The 19,299-nt window shown below is 41.4% G+C and overlaps 1 protein-coding gene across 2 annotated transcripts; it reads left to right on the plus strand.

Moving 5' to 3' along the window:
• The first annotated feature begins 584 nt into the window (after window positions 1–584).
• On the plus strand, window positions 585–18,841 carry LOC105024911 (mitogen-activated protein kinase 9-like). 2 transcript variants are annotated; one of them, XM_010895202.5, is made up of 12 exons: window positions 585–847; window positions 10,694–10,847; window positions 12,363–12,492; window positions 12,659–12,717; window positions 13,801–13,939; window positions 14,222–14,387; window positions 14,591–14,662; window positions 16,241–16,423; window positions 16,637–16,761; window positions 16,854–16,917; window positions 17,161–17,232; window positions 17,798–18,841. In XM_010895202.5, exons 2-12 carry the CDS (start codon window positions 10,732–10,734, stop codon window positions 17,863–17,865), a joined length of 1,194 nt encoding a protein of 397 aa, XP_010893504.1. In that variant the 5' UTR covers window positions 585–847; window positions 10,694–10,731; the 3' UTR covers window positions 17,866–18,841. The 2 variants fall into 2 exon arrangements, with proteins under 2 accessions (XP_010893504.1, XP_010893503.1); XM_010895201.5 differs by having other exon boundaries at window positions 587–847; window positions 17,726–18,841.
• The last annotated feature ends 458 nt before the right edge of the window (window positions 18,842–19,299 follow it).

Here is a 19,299-nt window from a genome sequence, read left to right on the forward strand (position 1 = left end):
ATCACTTGCAAAGAAATGTACTCCCATCATCATTCACCTTTCTGCTCCTGTGGGTCAAACCAAAACATGCCACCAACCAGCAGAGTAGCTTTATATAATGTTATTATGTAAAAAATGTAAATAAAGTGATATTCTGTACGTGATATTCATAAGAAGAATAGGACATTCCATATGTGGAAGTACATTTGTAGACATTTTTTATTATTATTATGGCTGCCACCTGCATTATTTTATTTGTATCAATTTAATGTGTACTCCGTACTCTGCGAATGTGTGAGTGATCATTTCCACATCTGATCCGGCAAGCTGTGAATGAAGACCAATGTTCACTTGAATTTCATTACTTTACTGGAAATTGATATCTATATATCCATGAATAATATGACAATATTTATAGACAAAAATAAACAAAATGATTCCCAATCTTTTTGTCAGTATTTTCGTTTGTAAGCAACTTTAAGTCTTACGCGCTTGGGCATGTAGATAAGCCTCGTTACAATGTAACAAATGTGTGGTTACAACATGTACTACTGGAGATCCATGTTTTTGTATCAACTTGTGCTGGAAAAACAGCTACGCAATTACGTCATGCACGCTCGCTCGTGGCAAGTCGTTGCACTTGTGTGTGGAATTTTGGTCCCGGCCAGCACCCTCCGCCCCAACCAGTCATGCTACCGACAGAACCGCAACATTTTCAGCCGAACTACAAGGAAACGTAATCATAAAGTCGCCGATTTTACTCAACATATCATAGGGAACGCTTCTTCATCTGGACACATCTGGTAGCTGCATTTCCGCTTGTGGCGGTGTACGCATGGGAGTGATCCGGCAAAACCGAAGGCAAAAGGTATGCTATCGCTGTATAGCTTAATTTATCCAGACTGTTCTTGGGCGAACTGTCTGCTGTGACCGGTTCATTTACTGTCCCTTTAGGTTTTCTATCTTAAAGGAAAAAAACAGGAAGTGAATTGAATGTGCTTATATCGTTTACTGTTTGTGTTACTGGGAATAGGACAAAACATGTTAGTCTAACTTTACACTGGCTGTGCGTTTAGCTCACATCGGAATATTCTTGGCCTCTGTAGCTGGCTGTCGTGTCATGATGTCGGCGCAGACTGAGTCATTCACTGGACTCGAATCGGGCTGTACACTATGCGTCCAGGTAAAAATATCGGAATGTGCCTGAGGTATGCTATTGATTGTGTTGTTTGGCAACACTTGAATAGGTTTTATTCCCCAAACACCATTCTTGAAATGGAATGCCATTCTAAATAAAATAAAACATTAATCGGGCCCATAAGTTCCATTAACAAAGGCTTATTGAATAGGCTATTCCACTGGTGTGGTCTTAAGTGTTTTTCTGTATACATGTTTTGTGCAAATCATGCATCAGCCATCATATAATTAAAATAGTGTATTATCCAACATAGGAGACAAAACGTGACATCCAACCTCAATGCAATGAGCATTACAGAAAAGCCAGACTACTAAGTAGCTACAATTGTTTAGCTCATCGTCAACAACACATGTACTAGAATCAGTTCTGACCGGCAGATAATATGATTTAACTGTGGGAGACAGTGAGGTCATATCTGACCCGTGGGAAGAACCAGTTGGCTGGAGCTGGCAGCTGGTCATTGCTGAGGGAGCATTAGGCTTTCTAGTTCCCTCACAGCCTGTCTATTAACTTGCTACAACATTCTCCAGACATCAGCCAACGTCCCTTGACTCCAGACAACATCGGGAGTCAAGGGGGATCCATTTTTTAGTACTCAAATGAAATGTAACCACAACCATTTCCTTGTTTCTATGTCGCTCAATGACATTTTCCCGATATCTTCGTGTCCTCACACCTCATACTACTTCAATACTCAATCACCAGATGAGCAACCTAGAGGGGAGGAGAGAGGATGACATGAATGCGGTTATATTTCATGAAAGTGTATTAGGAACTTATGTATTTCAGCAAGCAAAGAATGGTGCAACTTTACAAACAGGTACAACATCAAATTAAAAAAAAATATTTTGTTTTTACACTGTAAACAACAGCTTACGGACTACGGTGATGATAACTGCAAAGTGCAGATATCTGCCTCAAATATCTGCAAAAATAGAGTGAATATAAGTGAATGACATAAAGAGAGTACACATTTCAAACTTAAACCTGTCTACACCCAGAAAATGTGTATGTAGGATGTATTTTTATACACCGATGAGCCAAAAAATTATGACCACTCACAGGTGAAGCAAATAACGTTGATCATCTCCTAACAAGAGCACATGTCGAGATCTGGGTAAATTAGATGGTAAGCAAACAATCAGTTCTTGTAATCAACGTGTTGGATGCAGGAGTAAAGACCTGAGTGGCTTTGACAAGGGCCAAATTGTTATGGCCAGACGACTGGGTCAGAGCATCTCTGAAATGGCAAGGCTTGTGGGATGCTCCCAGTCAGCAGTTGTACCTACCGACAGAGATCCGAAGAGGGACAAACCACAAATCAACAGGCTGTTTTGGGCACAAGGCTCATCGATGCGCGAGGGCAACGAAAGCTATCCTGTCTGGTCCGAACCGACAGACGGTCCACTGTGGCACAAGTCACAGAAAATGGTAATGATAGTCACAGGAATGTGTCACAACACACAGTGCATCACACCCTCCTGTGTATGGGGCTGTGTAGTCACAGGCCGGTCAGAGTGCCCATGATGACCCGTCCACCGCCAAATCATCTAAAATTGGCACAGGAGTGTCAGAACTGGACCTTGGAGTAGTGGAAGAAGGTTGCCTGGTCCAATGAGTCCTGTTTTCTTTTACATCTCATGGACGCCTGTGTACGTGTGTGCAGTTCACCTGGGAAGTGATGGCACAAGGATGCACTGTGGGAAGACGACATGCCAGTGGAGGGAGTGTGATGCTCCAGGCAATGTTCTGCTGGAAAACCCTGGGTCCGGGCATTCATGTGGACGTCAATTTGACATGTGCCACCTACCTATGCATCACTGTAGACCAGGTACACCCCTTCATGGCAATGATGCTCATCACTGTACATATACAGACAGTTGACAAGACAACGTAAAGTGTTTCTACTAAGGAGTTGGGCCAACATGAACCCCAAGCACAGCTTCAATGCATCTTGGCATAGATTCTCTCATTTGGTGTTCAGATGATGGTCGTGGGGAGCCATTTCTAACGCGTCGAAGTAAAAGCTTCCATGGGTGTTCATTTTGTGATCTGGTGACTGTGAAGGCCGATTCACATCATTTTCATGCTCATCAAACCATACAGTGACCCCTTGTGCCCTGTGGATGGGGGCCTTGTCTTCTCCTGGAAGAGAGACAATAATGAACCCTCTTTCAAAGTCACTTAGATCCTTTCCTCTTGTAATCTTGAACCAAAACTGAGGTCAACTGGGCCGGCTTAGCATTTGTATACATGTCACAGTGCATGATAGGATGTTAATTGCTTAATTGTATCAAGCAGTACATCTGTATGGAAGCAGTTGCATTCCTTATCTTCCTCCATTCATTTTTTCTGGTTTTTCCTTGAATTTGTAACACGTCTGTCTATATATACATATACGCTACCGTTCAAAGGTTTGGGGTCACTAAGAAATGCCCTTGTTTTCAAATGTCCTTGTTTTCCAGTGGCATGTTGTGTTTTTTATCATTTTAAAACTTTTGTGCTAATTAAAGAAGCAATAAAACTGTCCTTCTTTAGACTAGTTCAGTATCTTCAACATCAGTGGGTTTGATTACAGGCTTAAAATGTCCAGAAACAAATAAGTTTCTTCTGAAACTCCTCAAATTAAGGCTATTCCATGCGAGAAATTGCCAAGAGACTGAAGATCTCGTACAATGATATTTAGTACTCCCTTCACAGAACAGTGCAAACTTGCTCAAATCAGAATAGAAAGAGGAGTGGAAGGCCCCAATGCACAAATGACCAAGAGAACAAATACATTAAAGGGTCTAGTTTGAGAAACACAGGTCTCACAGGTCCTCAAATGGCAGCTTCATTAAATAGTACCCATAAACACCAGCCTCAATGTAAACAGTAAAGAGGCGACTCTGGGATGCTGGCCTTCTAGGCAAAAAAGCCATATCTCAGACTGGCCAATAAAAAGTAAAGATTCAGATGTGCTATTGAACACAGGCGCTTGACAGAGGAAGAACCCTGCTTAGAAGGCCAGCATCTTGCAGTCGCCTCTTTCACATTTTTTGTGTTTTAGACCTAAATTTACAATTGATTAACTTTTTTTTCCCCATAAATCTCCAAAATACTCACTCCATAATGACGAAGTGAAAACACATTTTTAGAAATTTGCACCAATTTCTTTAAAATGAAAAAATGGTATATCTCATGCACATTATTATTCAGACCCTTAGGTATGTCACTCCACATTGAGCTCAGATGATCATACTTGAGATGTTTCTAGAACTATTGGTAAGGTTATAAATGAATTGCTAAAGCATTGAATGTTTCCAGGAGCGGGCTCCATTGTTATGAAATAAAAGCAGTATGGAACAACTTTGACTCTTCATAAAGTAATACGTCTGGCCGGACTAAGTAACCGGCAAAACGCATCTAAGTAAGGGAGGTGACTAAGAACCCAGATGGGAGAACCTAGATAGAAGCCACTCCTGAGTTAAAGGCATGTGACATACTGCCTTAAGGACTGAGAGTATGAGGAATATTCTCAGGTCTGATGAGACCACAATCGAACAAGCACTACGTTTTTGCTTATCACCTTGCAAATACCAACCCTATGTTGAAGCATGGTGGTGGGAGGATCATCCTATGTTGAAGCATGGTGGTGGGAGGATCATCCTATGTTGAAGCATGGTGGTGGGAGGATCATCCTATGTTGAAGCATGGTGGTGGGAGGATCATCCTATGTTGAAGCATGGTGGTGGGAGGATCATCCTATGTTGAAGCATATTGGTGGGAGGATCATCCTATGTTGAAGCATGGTGGTGGGAGGATCATCCTATGTTGAAGCATGGTGGTGGGAGGATCATCCTATGTTGAAGCATATTGGCGGGAGGATCATCCTATGTTGAAGCATATTGGTGGGAGGATCATCCTATGTTTAAGCATGGTGGTGGGAGGATCATCCTATGTTGAAGCATGGTGGTGGGAGGATCATCCTATGTTGAAGCATGGTGGTGGGAGGATCATCCTATTTTGAAGATTCTCAGGGAGACTAGTCAGGATAGGGATATACATGAGATTTTAGGAGGTTTTTTTCTCCAATAATTAGTCTTAAAGAATGTTTTCACTTGATTATTATGGGATATTGTGTGTAGACTGATGGCAAAAATAATAATCTTTTTTTTTATGTAAGAAATTGAAGGGGTCTGAATACTTTCTAATGCCACTTTATATTTAGTATGTCACTTAATTGGTCTGCACATTGGTTAGAATAACGGTCACAACAAGAAAGAAGCAAAGAAATGTTCCATGGGAGTTGAATTGTGCTGATGTTTCTATATTTTTACTTGTTTTTTTCAGCCAAAACAGTACAGTTTTATAACTTTGATTTAGATCTGGTCCTGTATGCCACTCAAACACAAAGAGCTGGTCTGCATTCTCATGCAGAGGGAGAAAACAAGATGGAGTCATATCGCCCAAGGTTCCTCTGTCTCATCCAGCAGTGCTCAGATGAGTCCCATGAGCTTTAGGTTGGTGGGTGAAGCCGGGAGCTGAAACAGTATTGTGTGTGTTTGTCTTGTTGTGTGTGTGTTTCTGTGTGTAGGGAAGCAACTAGAGTAGATATGACTCCTGACCTGAAGCTGAAACTCACCAAGCGTTAGCATAACCTTTCGTGCAATAGAGGTTAAGAAATGTTGTGGATGCAAGAAGTATAGGCTTCAAGTCTTTGGATCTACCTGCAGCACTTTTACATGCAACAGCGTTAGAGAACACAATAAAGTCAGGGAAAGTTGAAATGTCTGCAAAATATGTTTTAGGAGAGTGGTATGAAGAAAGAAACAGATTATATTGAAGTAGAACGTCATTGCATTTGTCTATAAAGGTATCACAGAGCTCCCAGATAAGAAGGTATGTCCAATGACACTCAAACTTTTAAATATATTGCAAGATCAAGTTTCGAATTCACTTCACAGATTTGCTGGCCCAGTCCTTGTTTGGTTAGGTTTTAGTATAATATTGTTGGCTTGTCGCGCTTTAGCAGCACTTTTGGTGCGAGTTCCTTCCAGTGCATGGGAATTCCAAAACAGACTTCCTGTTGGAGAAAGCAGCATGATAAGCACCAGAGCGGAATTGGATCTATGTCTGTTCCTGACAAAAAAAAGTGTTTGAGTCAAATGATATCTCGGCTAGTCGAAATTGAAAACTGTTTAGTCATTCGATTTAAGATACATATTAAATAATAACGAACCAATAAAAAACATGAGCGGCAATCAACCAGAAAGAAAAAATATCTTTCCCCTGACTCACTGCAGCGTCTGGCATTCCAGGATTCAGCCGCGATTGCATAACTGTTGTAGTGTCTGTTATGATGCTGACAAATGCCGATAGACAACAAAAGGTGCCTTGTTAAAAAAATATACATGAGAAGTTAAAACTAAGAAGGCAAATTAACAATTTTGTTTAACCAGTAAAACGACGCACACTGGAGAGTGGCTATATTTCAGGGCTATTTTTCAGGTCTGCATAGGCTACAGCGACCAATTTTCCCCGCGTGAAAATGCGCTTATAGATGATTACCAAATTCAGCATGTTGAAGAACCCGCGCATGTCACACCTGTCAGACGAGTGGGGACATGCAAGTGGCGTCATGCAAGCAGATGGGGATCAAAATCTTTGCGTAAGATTTTAAAAAAAAATCTGTTCTCAATTGAGAACATGGAAATGCAATTTCAGTATAATATTGTTGAGTGATGGACTAACCCATTGGTTTTCAAAGTGTTTTTATTCCATGCGACCCTCTTTAAAATGACAAATTAGAAATGAAGATTAAAAATAACCAATATAGCTTGGAGATGTGTGGGTTCATATTATTAGTGGTAAGTTAACATAGCTACTATTAACAGAAAAATACATGTCTTAATATGTATTATTATAAGTGATATACAGAACACATTTGTTTTTTCAGTGTAGACCACAGATGCGTTGACTTATTTTTCCCAGTCAGGTCTGCAGGATGAGCGACCAACGTAGAGGTGTAAAGTTCAGTGTATTTATGTACTTGGTTTTTATCATTGTCAAACTGGAATCCCACATTTTAAAGGCCGCTCAAAATTGGGAGTAGTACCTGTCTATAAATAGTGCAGCATGGTCCTTTAAGGTCCACGGGGGGAGCTCCGTTATAGCGGAATGTGCACTGAGTTATATCATCAAGCTACCTACTTGCATCGGATGAGTAGACTCAGATACGAGGTCCATTTTAGCGATACGGAATTCCAGCGTTGATTTCCGTTCATGTTGGCATTTTATAACGCAATATATTGTATGAAGTGTCTTTAGAAGTTCTGTTGTTCTGTAAAGCTTTCTATCTATTGATGAATTTCCCTTTCATGCTTTTTCTTTATTCCTTTGTGGTGATGGCTTATTCTTTTCTTAAAATTTTTTGTTTTACAATTCGTGGTTTAATGAGTAGGCATATTTAGTTTGAACCTTTGTCAATAAATATTGAATAAGCAGATTTGGTTATTGGTTATTTTTATCGGTTAATTATTTTGACATTGGCTATCCCAAATTGTTTGCAAGTTCTATTTAAGTTATATTTGGGTATGACTCCTCAAGCCTTTTCGGTTGGATATTTAATTTTCTATATTATTATCAAATAATTATTTAAGGAGACTTAAGCACTAGGTAAAAGCGTAGCGTTAGGAGCCTACCTAGTGGGTAACTATCCTGCCTGCAAATCCAGTCCAAACGCCATCAGAACGGTGAAGCATTCCCCACACATACAGTCCACTAGACGACTGCAGGTGGTAAACCCGAATTGAATGTGCTTTGGAAGACAACTCTCTACATCGGTAGTCAACTGGGAGTTGTTGCGATTAAGCCTTTAATCATGAATTGGATATTGTATTATCCAATTCCACTCCTATATATATATATATATATATATATATATATATATATATATATATATATATATATATATATATATATATATATATATATTTATATATACAGAAATAATTTAGTTAAAAAGGATAGTTTTGAGTGAAGAACAGAAGGGTTACATTTAAGAGACCACTGCTAATTGAATTCTTCTGTTCCACACTCAAAACCTTTCTTTTCAACTGCATTAATTGAAAATAAACTGATTTTCATAGACAAAATGTACCAGAAGGTTATTTTCTGTTATAAACATCATGAAGAAAGGCGGGAAACGTATCAGTCTGTGACGGTGCGAGTGCATTATGTGCGTAAAGATTAGGCAAAAGGGGAAGAAAAACAAAAACAACGTTAACAGTTATTCTCGATAAGTTATTCTCTTGTATTCTTAGGTCAGATCAAAAAACAGTACCTCACGTATACACAACAGGAAACAATAATCTGTGCTGAACAGTGACACAACATAACCAATATACAGCTCTGGAAAAGACCAATGCAAAATTATCAGTTTTTCTGGTTTTACTATTCATAGCTATGTGTTTGAGTAAAATGAACAGTTTTGTTTTATTCTATAAACTACTGACAACATTACTCCAAAATTCCCCCAAAAAGATTGTCATTTAGAATATTTATTTGTAGAAAACAACTGATCAAAATAACCAAAAAAGATGCATTGTTTGAAGACCTCAAATAAGGCAAAGAAAACAAATTCATATTCATTTTTCAACAACAAAATACTAACATTTTAACTTAGGAAGAGTTCAGAAATCAATATTTGGTGGAATAACCCTGATTTTCTATCACAGCTTTCAGCTTTCATTGACACCAATCTGTCTCATTGCTGTTGGGTAACTTTATGCCACTCCTGGCACAAAAATTCAAGTAGCTTGGCTTTGTTTGATGGCTTGTGACCCTCTTCCTCTTGATCAAGTTCCAGAGGTTTTCAATGGAGTTCAGGTCTGGAGATTGGGCTGGCCATGACAGGGTCTTGATCTGGTAGTTCCCCATCCACACCTTGATTGACCTGGCTGTGTGGCATGGATCATTGTCCTGCTGGAAAAAACAATTTTCAGAGTTGGTGAACATTGTCAGAGCAAAAGAAAACAGGTGTTCTTCCAGGATAACATTGTACTTGGCTTGATTCATGCATCCTTCACAAAGACAAATCTGCCCGATTCCAGCCTTGCTGAAGCATCCCCAGATCACCGATCCTCCACCAAATTTCATAGTGGGTGCGAGACACTGTGGCTTGTAGGCCTCTCCAGGTCTCCGTCTAACCCTTAGATGACCAGGTGTTGGGCAAAGCTGAAAATGTGACTGGTCAGAGAAAATGACCTTACTCCCTTCCTCTACGGTCCAATCCTTACGGTCTTTTGAAAACTTCAGCCTGGCTCTTCTTTGTTTCTCATTGATGAACGTCTTTTTTCTAGATTTGCAACTTCAGCCCTGCTCCTAGGAGCCTGTTTCGAACCGTTGTCACCCCAGCTGCTGTTTGTAGGTCACTGATGTCATCATAGGGTTGTTTAGTGACATTCGAATGAGTTGACGGTCGTTTCTTCCTCTGCCAGTCTGTAGCTTTGTTGTCCCCAATGTCTGTTGCTTAACCTTGTTCTTATGAACCGCCATCTTTAAAATTTTCAGAGACGACGGTTCTTTTCAACTCTTTTGTCATGCTGAATAGTTATTTTTTATTCAAATTGCCTTTGACGTACAATTTGCACAGTTTTTGCTATCCAGCTGGTCCTATTGCAAGAGGATAGTGATGACCACAGCAGTGGTTTTTATTATTTTCCTCGTTAAATTAGATTTGGTTTAGGTAATCACCTGATCAGTACCTCATTAAGTAAAATGAGGTGTGCCTGTGTTAGAATTTAACAGAAAAATCATACAATGTGATTTTCTGGATTTTTGTTTTAGATTCCGTCACTCACAGTTGAAGAGTACCTATGATAAAATTACAGACTTCTACATGCTTTGTAAGTGGGAAACCTGCAAAATCAGCAGTGTATCAAATACTTGTTCTCCCCACTGTATATGTGTACAGTGGGGAGCGGGGAGAACAAGAATTTGATACACTGCTGATTTATTTGGCGTCATTATACGCAAACAGAATTGATTTATCTTCTTACTAATTTATTTTTACTGTTTTAATTCTAGGTAGAAGAACCACATTTGTTTTGGGTGCCTGTATTTCTGACCTTGTATTATTTGTTTTATTTATTAATTTCAACCCAATGCAATGTAATATGACAGTAAAGTCATGGAACTATCAGGGAATTCCATTTAAACTATTCTTCGTAAATGTTTGTATGAAATTTGTACATCATCATCCTGAATGGCAGAAATGTTTTTTTTGCCTTTCAAACAGATTAGTTTTCTAAACGGTGACCCCGAATTCTGTTTTTATGTGTTATTATTGTGGCTGAGGGTATGGTGAATAACATGATATACAATACACCATGATATCTGTTACAGAAATTAATCTAGGACCCGTGGACTGTCCATGTAGTGAAATCCGGCCCGAAATCCCCTCGGACCCTGAAGTTAATAACCAACTAGATAGCACTAAAACATAATGTGATACTTTGTGTTTTCTCCCCCCAGGTCTTTTCCCATTAGTGGCAGCCCAGGAGGCAGGAGCCATGAGTGAGGGGGAGGGTCTCTTCCACAGCGTGCAGGTGGGTGACTCCACCTTCACTGTACTGACCCGCTACCAGCAGCTCCGCGCCATTGGGTCTGGTGCCCAGGGCATCGTCTGGTGAGTGAGCACCACTGCCACACTGTAATTTCAAATCCTTCGAAATATTCTTGCTTTTAGACTGACAATAAGGATTTCCTTCAATGGGCTCTGCACTGATTCAGGCCAAAAAGGTACATTTTGGCTTCATCAGCCCCTGACATATTTTCCCACATGGTTTTAGGAGATCGAATATAAAATGTATTTTTGCTAAATGTATACAGGCTTGAATGTTCTTTTTTTGTGAGTCTCATCACCCTAACCCACAGTTCAGACCTGTGGAGAAGATGCACAATGGCTGTACTTAGTGATAAAGTGGTGTGGCAAGCCCAGGGGTGTGGGCTTCCACGTCACCAGTTCAATAACACCAGCCGGCACTAGGAGTACAGTTGAACCCAGTTGGAAAGTTTATTAGGGATAATTCACAGCGAAAAGGAGGGGGGGGGGGTGATTTTGCCACTGCTTCACGGTCCACAATCCGTTCTTGTCGTCTTCTATCCACCGGTAGTCCACAGGAAATCCACAAACAGGTCCTCATCCAAAACAGTTCGGTACACAGGGGGCTAGTCAGCCAGTCCAGGTCACACCACTTAGTCACACAGTTTAGCTCACTATTCTGCTCACTATTCTCGTCACTATTCTCGTCACTATTCTCTTCACTACTCTCCACACGCTGTCCCACTCCGTCTTCTCTCCCCCTCTCTGTCCTCTCTCCCTTCAAAACCACCTGCTTCCCTTTTTAATCACCCAATTAATCCCAGCCTCTCTATGTTGGAAGAGGAAGTCCATATAAGGCTCGGGGGTGGAGCCAACAAGCCGCAAGATACCTTCCTTTAATTACCACTCCCCTCACCTCTCCCTGCAAGAGTTAGGTAAACTACAAACTCATCTGGGCGACAAACGATCATTGATATAAATCAAAACGTGTGACATTTTGAAACTGTGTCATTTGATTGCAGAAATTCCTGCAGCTCCTTTAAAGTTACCGTTGTCCTCCTGGTGGCCTCCTTGATAATCTCCTTGCCCAGTCATCAATTTTGGAGGGATGTCCTGAACTTTGCAATGTCCTGGTGGTGCCATTTTACCTCCACGTAATGATGGTCTTCATGCTGTTGAACATGTGATACATCTGATGCCTTTTTTTAAATTAATGCTGTCACCTGACTTAAATTATTGTCAGGTGACAGCAAATGACTTTTGTACTGTTACTGTAATGTTACTGGTTAAATCTGCATAACCTCCATTATAATGGGCAAACATATTTTCTCCCCAAAATAATCCATTTGTTTTTCACAAATATTTTTGGTTACTAGATTGTATTAAAGGTGAAAATGACACACTTTGTCTTGATCTCAACCTTTACATAAACAACAACTGCATTTTCAATAAGGGTGACAAGATTTTTGATGTCCATGGCACATATGGAATACCGTATTCTTCAGTGAAGAAGATGTGATGTCCTATATTCATGGGAAACAGCTTACAGATCAAATGGCCTCTCTTCACAATCTTCTGCTTTTCTGTCTCTCTGTGTAGCTCAGCCATGGACAGTGTCCTGGGAATCCCTGTGGCGGTGAAGAAATTGAGCCGGCCCTTCCAGAACCAGACCCATGCCAAGCGGGCTTACAGGGAGTTGGTGCTGCTCAAGTGTGTCAACCACAAAAATGTACGTAGCTCTGGTCAAATGAGTCTGCTATATAAATAACATTTCAAATAAAACACTCCCATGTCCAATAACAATCCGTGCTTGTGGATTGTTAACATGTCCCATTCCTTTGTCTGTGAAAACATTTTTTAGAAATCTCAGTATTTCTTATGCCTCTTCTCCTCAGATTATTAGACTCCTGAATGTTTTCACACCACAGAAGTCACTGGAGGAGTTCCAGGATCTGTAAGTCTGCTGCAGTCAAATTCTTTCACATTTCTGGATGGTAGGCAGTCTCATAGGCCGTCTCATGGGCAGTCTCCTGGGCAGTCTCCTGGGCAGGCTTATGGGCAGTCTCAAGGGCAGTCTCAAGGGCAGTCTCCTGGGCAGGCTTATGGGCAGTCTCAAGGGCAGTCTCAAGGGCAGTCTCCTGGGCAGTCTCCTGGGCAGGCTTATGGGCAGTCTCAAGGGCAGTCTCAAGGGCAGTCTCCTGGGCAGGCTCAAGGGCAGGCTTATGGGCAGTCTCAAGGGCAGTCTCAAGGGCAATCTCCTGGGCAGTCTCCTGGGCAGGCTCATGGGCAGTCTCAAGGGCAATCTCCTGGGCAGTCTCCTGGGCAGGCTCATGGGCAGTCTCAAGGGCAATCTCCTGGGCAGAATGCTGCTCACTTCTGTGTAACAATGAGTGTCTGGTGCTTGTGGGTGGATGCTATGTAATAGCAGGATTAGTAGTTACCTTAAAGACCATACACAATTTAAAACAATACAATGCATAAATATGTGCACAGCCTTATTGCAGAAGAGAGAGAAAATACCAGAAAAATTACTCCAGGGTCAAATACAGAGGGATACCTTAACACAAATAATTATCTGTGGAAAAAGACGTGGTAGTTGGACCTGCATGGTAGGACCTCCACATGCACATGGGACAAGGCTACTTAATAGGACTGGACCACAGTATTTGGACAGTGACACTGTTTCTCCACCACTTGCACTTCAATTATATTATGACTATGGGTTTAAAGTGCAGATCATCCACTTGAATCTGCTACCAAGGGCCAAAAAGTGTTATGACTGACTGGTCACGTCAATCACCCACCTAATTCCAGTTGAGCATGCCTTTTAAATGCCAAAGACTGAAGGCAAACAGACTCCAAATGTAACTCAAAGGTGGCTTCAGGATCTCAAGGATCTTTTTACTCCATACCATTATATCAATTTAAACCCCCAAATGTTTGAATACAGAGTCCGACAAAAACAACGATTCACTGTCCACGTACTTTTGGAGTTCTGTGTTTATTTTCTAAGTAGTCTCCTGTGGCTGTATGCCAGGTACCTGGTGATGGAGCTGATGGATGCCAGCCTGTGCCAGGTGATCCACATGGACCTGGACCACGAGAGGATGTCCTACCTGCTCTACCAGATCCTCTGTGGTATCAGACACCTACACTCCGCAGGGATCATCCACAGGGTCAGTGTGAGGTTGTGAACGCGTGTGAGCTGGGGCCCAGGTCGCTTGGTTAAGAAAAGCCATGTAAACCCATGCACTTTAAGGACATCCACATTCTGATTTTAAAGGGTTATTCCACACGTGCTCTGTGTCACATGCACGCTCCACGCATGATTCCCTCCCATCATCATCACCATCGTCAACACCGCCGTCACTCTCGCCACCCTCAGCGGCTTCGCTGTCGACCGGGCATTGCTGTTGTTGTGACCGTTGTCATCACACAGATGTCTGTATTTCTTCTAGGACCTGAAGCCCAGTAACATAGTGGTGAAGTCTGACTGCACTCTTAAGATCCTGGACTTTGGGCTGGCCAGGACGGCCTGCACTAACTTCATGATGACCCCCTATGTGGTGACTAGGTACTATAGAGCACCAGAGGTCATCCTTGGCATGAAGTACAAAGAGAACGGTAAGATATGTTCACTGTTGTTTCCTTACAGTTTCTCCTTCTGCGATACAATGCTTGTTAATTACTTGATTATATAATTGCACTGCTGACGGGCTATGGCTTTTTTTTTTTTTTGCTGTTGTACCAGCGGTAAAGGCTTGCTAGGTGGTTGTGAGGGTCAATATGTGCAATGTGTGTTCAACCTCCATTTGTTTCCCTCCAAGTGGACATCTGGTCAGTGGGATGCATCATGGGAGAGATGGTAAAGGGCAGCGTTATATTCCAGGGCACAGATCGTATCCTTTGTTACCCAGTCTATCTACCCCCTGTTGCAAGGACGGTTAGGAGGATGTCCTTCTGTTTCCACTGTCAGTTGAAATAACAACAATAGCTACTTCCTTAGCATACAGACATTAGCTTTGCATTTCAGTTAGTATCCAGCTGCATGAAAACATCAAAAAATCAATGGCTTTGCACTGTAATCCTTGGATCGGCTAATGCCACCTCCCCCAACTGGGTCTGGCGCGTCAATATTAACACATTTCCTTAACTCCTGATACCCAACTTGAGGTAATTATGTATTATGCGTTTGTTTCTGTTATTAGGTGTGCTTGCTAAAATCTTTCATATTTAATTGATGTACTTGCCATAACTACTTAGTGTTGTACTATAATATTTATACATTGCAACCTGTGCGGATAAAACCATATAAGCTAATGAAAACAAATTTTAATTGCATGAGTACTTTTGACACTATTATTAGAAGTGGCCAGTTTATTAGGTACAATTGATTCAATACATTTCAAATAAAAAACAGATGCATAAATATTCAATCCTTTTAGTAATATTTGGTAGAGGCACATTTGGACATAGCAATATGTGCCCATCCTTTTTTGATAAAGTGCTAAATCTCTGTCAAGTTGGATGAGGACCTTTGGTGAACAAACAAATGTAATCTCTTTCTGCATAGTCTGAATTGGATCAAGATCAGGGCTTTGAATAAGCCACTAAAAAACATTTACTAACTTGTCCCTAAGCCACTCCAGTGTTATCTTGAGTGTTCTTTGTGTTGCTGTCATGCTGAAATATTAATATTCACCCCAGTCTGAGGTACTATGTGCTTTGGATCAAAACCACTCCAAGGACCTCTGTATTTTACTCTGTTAATCCTTCCCTCAAACCTGACCAGTCTCCCAGTCTCTGCCGCTGAGAAGCATCCCCATATAAGGATCCTGAACGATCATGCTTAACACTTCATTCTTCATAGAATGTTCTTCCAATTGGCCATAGTCTCCCAAATGTCTTCTGGCAAGCTCAAGCTAAGATTTGATGTTCAGTCTGCCACTCTTCTATTAAGGTCAGTTTTGTGAAGCATCCAGGGTGTTGTTCAGTGTCTCCCAGCTCACCTGTGGAAAACTGGAGTTCCTTTAGGGTTGCCATTGGCCTCAAGGTGGCCTCCCTGACTAGTGCGCTTCTTTCCTGGATACTCAGGGCGTTTTTTAGGACGCCCTGTTCTAGAGAGATTTACAGTTGTGTCATAGCAAAGGGGATTGAGTACTTACGAAATCAGTTGTTTGCTGTTTTATATTTGTAATTATTTAGAAAATGATTGCAGATTTTATTTTTGTCTTTTACATTATGGACTTTGTTTTGATCTGTGGCAAAAAACTGCTGATTAAATCCAGCGATGTTATAACACAATAAAATATGGAAAAGTGCAAAGGGGTGAACATGTTTTACAGCCAATGTAGGTCACCTCTTTTGCCCATTCTGATTTTAAATGATTTACTAGAAGACCCTGAATTATTAAAAAGGTAGGTGATTCACTAACCCCCCCCCAGAAATATATCTGTCCTTAACCAGTTCCGTCTCAGACATCGACCAATGGAACAAGGTTATTGAAGTTCTGGGAACGCCCCCCATGGAGTTTATGAACAGGCTGATGGAAACCGTGCGGAACTATGTGATGAACAAGCCTCAGTACCCTGGGGTCAGCTTCTCTGAACTCTTCCCTGATTGGGCCTTCCCTGCAGAGACAGAGCAGGATAAAGTCAAGAGTAAGACACATACCACCTGCCAATCTCTACAAACCCCCCATCTTGCTCTCGGTTTTCTCTCTCATTCCACCATCGTGCTCTTTTGATCTCTCTCCCGTTCTCTCTGTGGCTGTCCAGTGAAACATTCCATTGGTGAGCACCGTCCTGTCTGATATGCTTCATACTGAAATAAGTTGACTTGGCATTTTCCCCCGCTCCTCGTTCCCGCTGCAGCTGGTCAAGCGCGGGACCTGCTGTCCAGGATGCTAGTGATCGACCCAGAGAGCCGCATCTCAGTGGAGGACGCCCTGAAACACCCATACATCCACGTGTGGTATGACCCAGGAGAGGCTGACGCGGTGAGTTCCTCAGGCGTGTTTGCGCGGACTCTTCCAATCAGAAAGGTCAAACTCAAACTGTGATCTTATGTCTCCTGTGATGAAATCTGCAGCCACCACCACAGATATCCGACAAACAGCTGGAAGAGAGGGAACACAGCATTGAACAGTGGAAAGGTATGACAACTGTGTATTTGTGTTGGCGAATGTTCTGCTTTTCATTGATAGATTTAAGTGAGAATGATTTAGTGGTGTTCTGAAAAAGAAGTGGACCAGATTGAAGCCCATCCTGCAGCTACCTTTCTAACCTTAATTCATCAACCCACAGCAGTCTCTCTACAGGAATCGATTACTTGTAACCCAGGAAATGCACTTCTTTTTAATGTCAATCTAGCGAACATGTCTTTTCATTTCTTCCAGAGCTTATCTATGACGAATTGATGGACTGGGAGGAAAGGAACCAGAATGGAGTGACAAAAGAGGACTGCCTAGGTGAATGACCAGAGATACTGCACTTCTTCTGCACTTCTACTTGGCATTTTCTCTCATGAAAGTATCACCCTGGCTTCACTACTTATTCTTGGCTTAAAAAAAAAGACATTTACACTGAATTAATAGGGTTCCCTGGTGAGAGGATCTTCGTCCTTCCCTGTGTAGTACCTCCAAAATCCAATTTCTAAGAGCCTCACATTAAGCCCAGTCTTTGAGACAGATGTTTGTGTCCTAGTGATGTTTTCTGAAGAGAGGTCAGGGAGGTCTTACCTGTACGTTTTGATCATGACACTGCAGATCACACTCCTATCGACTCTCATGTCTCTCTCTCCCCCTCTCGTTTTCCCTCGTTCTCTCCTCTCCTTTTTGCTTTCTTTCTCTCTTTGCTCTTATTCTCTCTCTATTTCCTCCCTTTTTCATCTCTTTCTCTTTGCTTTCCCCTCCCTCTGCCTTCCGCTCTGTTTCGCTCCCTCTTTGTCTCTCTGTGTTTTAGATGGCGTAGGGAACAGCAGTGGCTCAGCTTCTCAGTCATCCTCTATGAGTGACTTCTCCTCCATGTCCACAGAGCACACCCTGGCCTCTGACACAGACAGCAGCGGCGTGGACACTCTGACGGGGGCCCTTGAGGACTAACCGTGGGCCTCCGCCCTGACCTCTCAGCTTCTATCAATCACTGACCCCACCATCTCTAGCCATTATAATTGACGGTATCTCCATGGAGGGAGGACGCAATTTAGTAGGGGGTAGTTTGTTTTTTTATGTAGTTCTAATTACTTTATTCTGTCTATTTTTACTGTGGTAGATGGTTGATCATACAACCAGTTTACATTTTTGTAAATGGCAAAGGATTCACTTTAAGTTTTGAGTTCTCTCTCAATCTCTTTCGCCCATTTCCTATCTTTTTAAAATAGTACACTTCACACTGTATCATGGATCAAATAAGTAACACAATTCTACAGTAGATGTTTTGTCCAGGTCAAGAGCACATACTGTTCCAACGTGCAGTTTGACCAGCTACTTCATCAAACAGTATAACCTACTATATGCATTAAACCAGTGCCAGGCTAAAATGTCATATGCCCATCTTGTCAGAAGGAATATCCAATGACTAACAGAAGACTGCATGTCACCAAAAAAAGATATACTTGACTTCACACAGAAAGAGCGATAATTCAAGATCTTCGTGTTTTTTTTCCATCCAGGCAGCAGTAGTCTGTGCTTTTTAAGAAACAGTCCCTCTGGCTCTGGACTAGGTAGTTCCAAAGGAGATCCATTTTAGGCATGTTCTATGTGTTTATGTACATAAGAATCCATACTGTATATTGTGTGTTTCAATGGATTTGATTGTTGTGCTGCTCAGCCTCGATTTTACAGCTGCTCCAAATATGCAGAGAGGCATACAAACTGTATAAAGGACATATGTGTTTATTTTGGAACAAACTATTGTTGAAATGGACTTGGGGAAAATTAAAGAAAAACATTTGATGTTGATAGTTGTATTATAACAATGATTAAACTGAAGGGAGAAACACCCACGGGTACATTGCACTTCTTGTAATGTTATTTTCTTCTCATTCCAAGAATAACAGTGATAAAAAGAGGAATACAATCATGCATTCAGTTGGTGTTTCTGAAAATTACTAGTATTCTCATTCCTTCTGAACACATCTATGGGGCAACTGGTAGCCTGTTAGTCAACACTGTTGGACCAGTGACAAATAGGTTGCAAGAGCGAATCAATGAACTAACGAAATAAAAAAAGATATATCAATTTGCCCTTGAGCATGGCCGTTATCCCTAATTACTCCAGGCTCACTATCAACAATGGCTTATCCCGTGACCTTTACCCTGTTCTCCCACATGCCTCCAGGAGTGTGTGATGTGGAGGAAAACACTTTATTCATTCACAAAACACAACTTGGATTTGTAAAATAGGACAAATATATGCAACCACCTAATTCTTATTACTGCAAGTTAAGATACTCTGCTCTGTAGTGTGCCCTGTTGAACATTACCTCTAATGCTGCACGGCTTATTGTTTCAGACAATTCTCTATAAAATCTCTAT

This window comes from Esox lucius, chromosome 7 (assembly GCF_011004845.1).
Source record: "Esox lucius isolate fEsoLuc1 chromosome 7, fEsoLuc1.pri, whole genome shotgun sequence".
NCBI classification, from domain to species: Eukaryota; Metazoa; Chordata; class Actinopteri; order Esociformes; family Esocidae; genus Esox; species Esox lucius.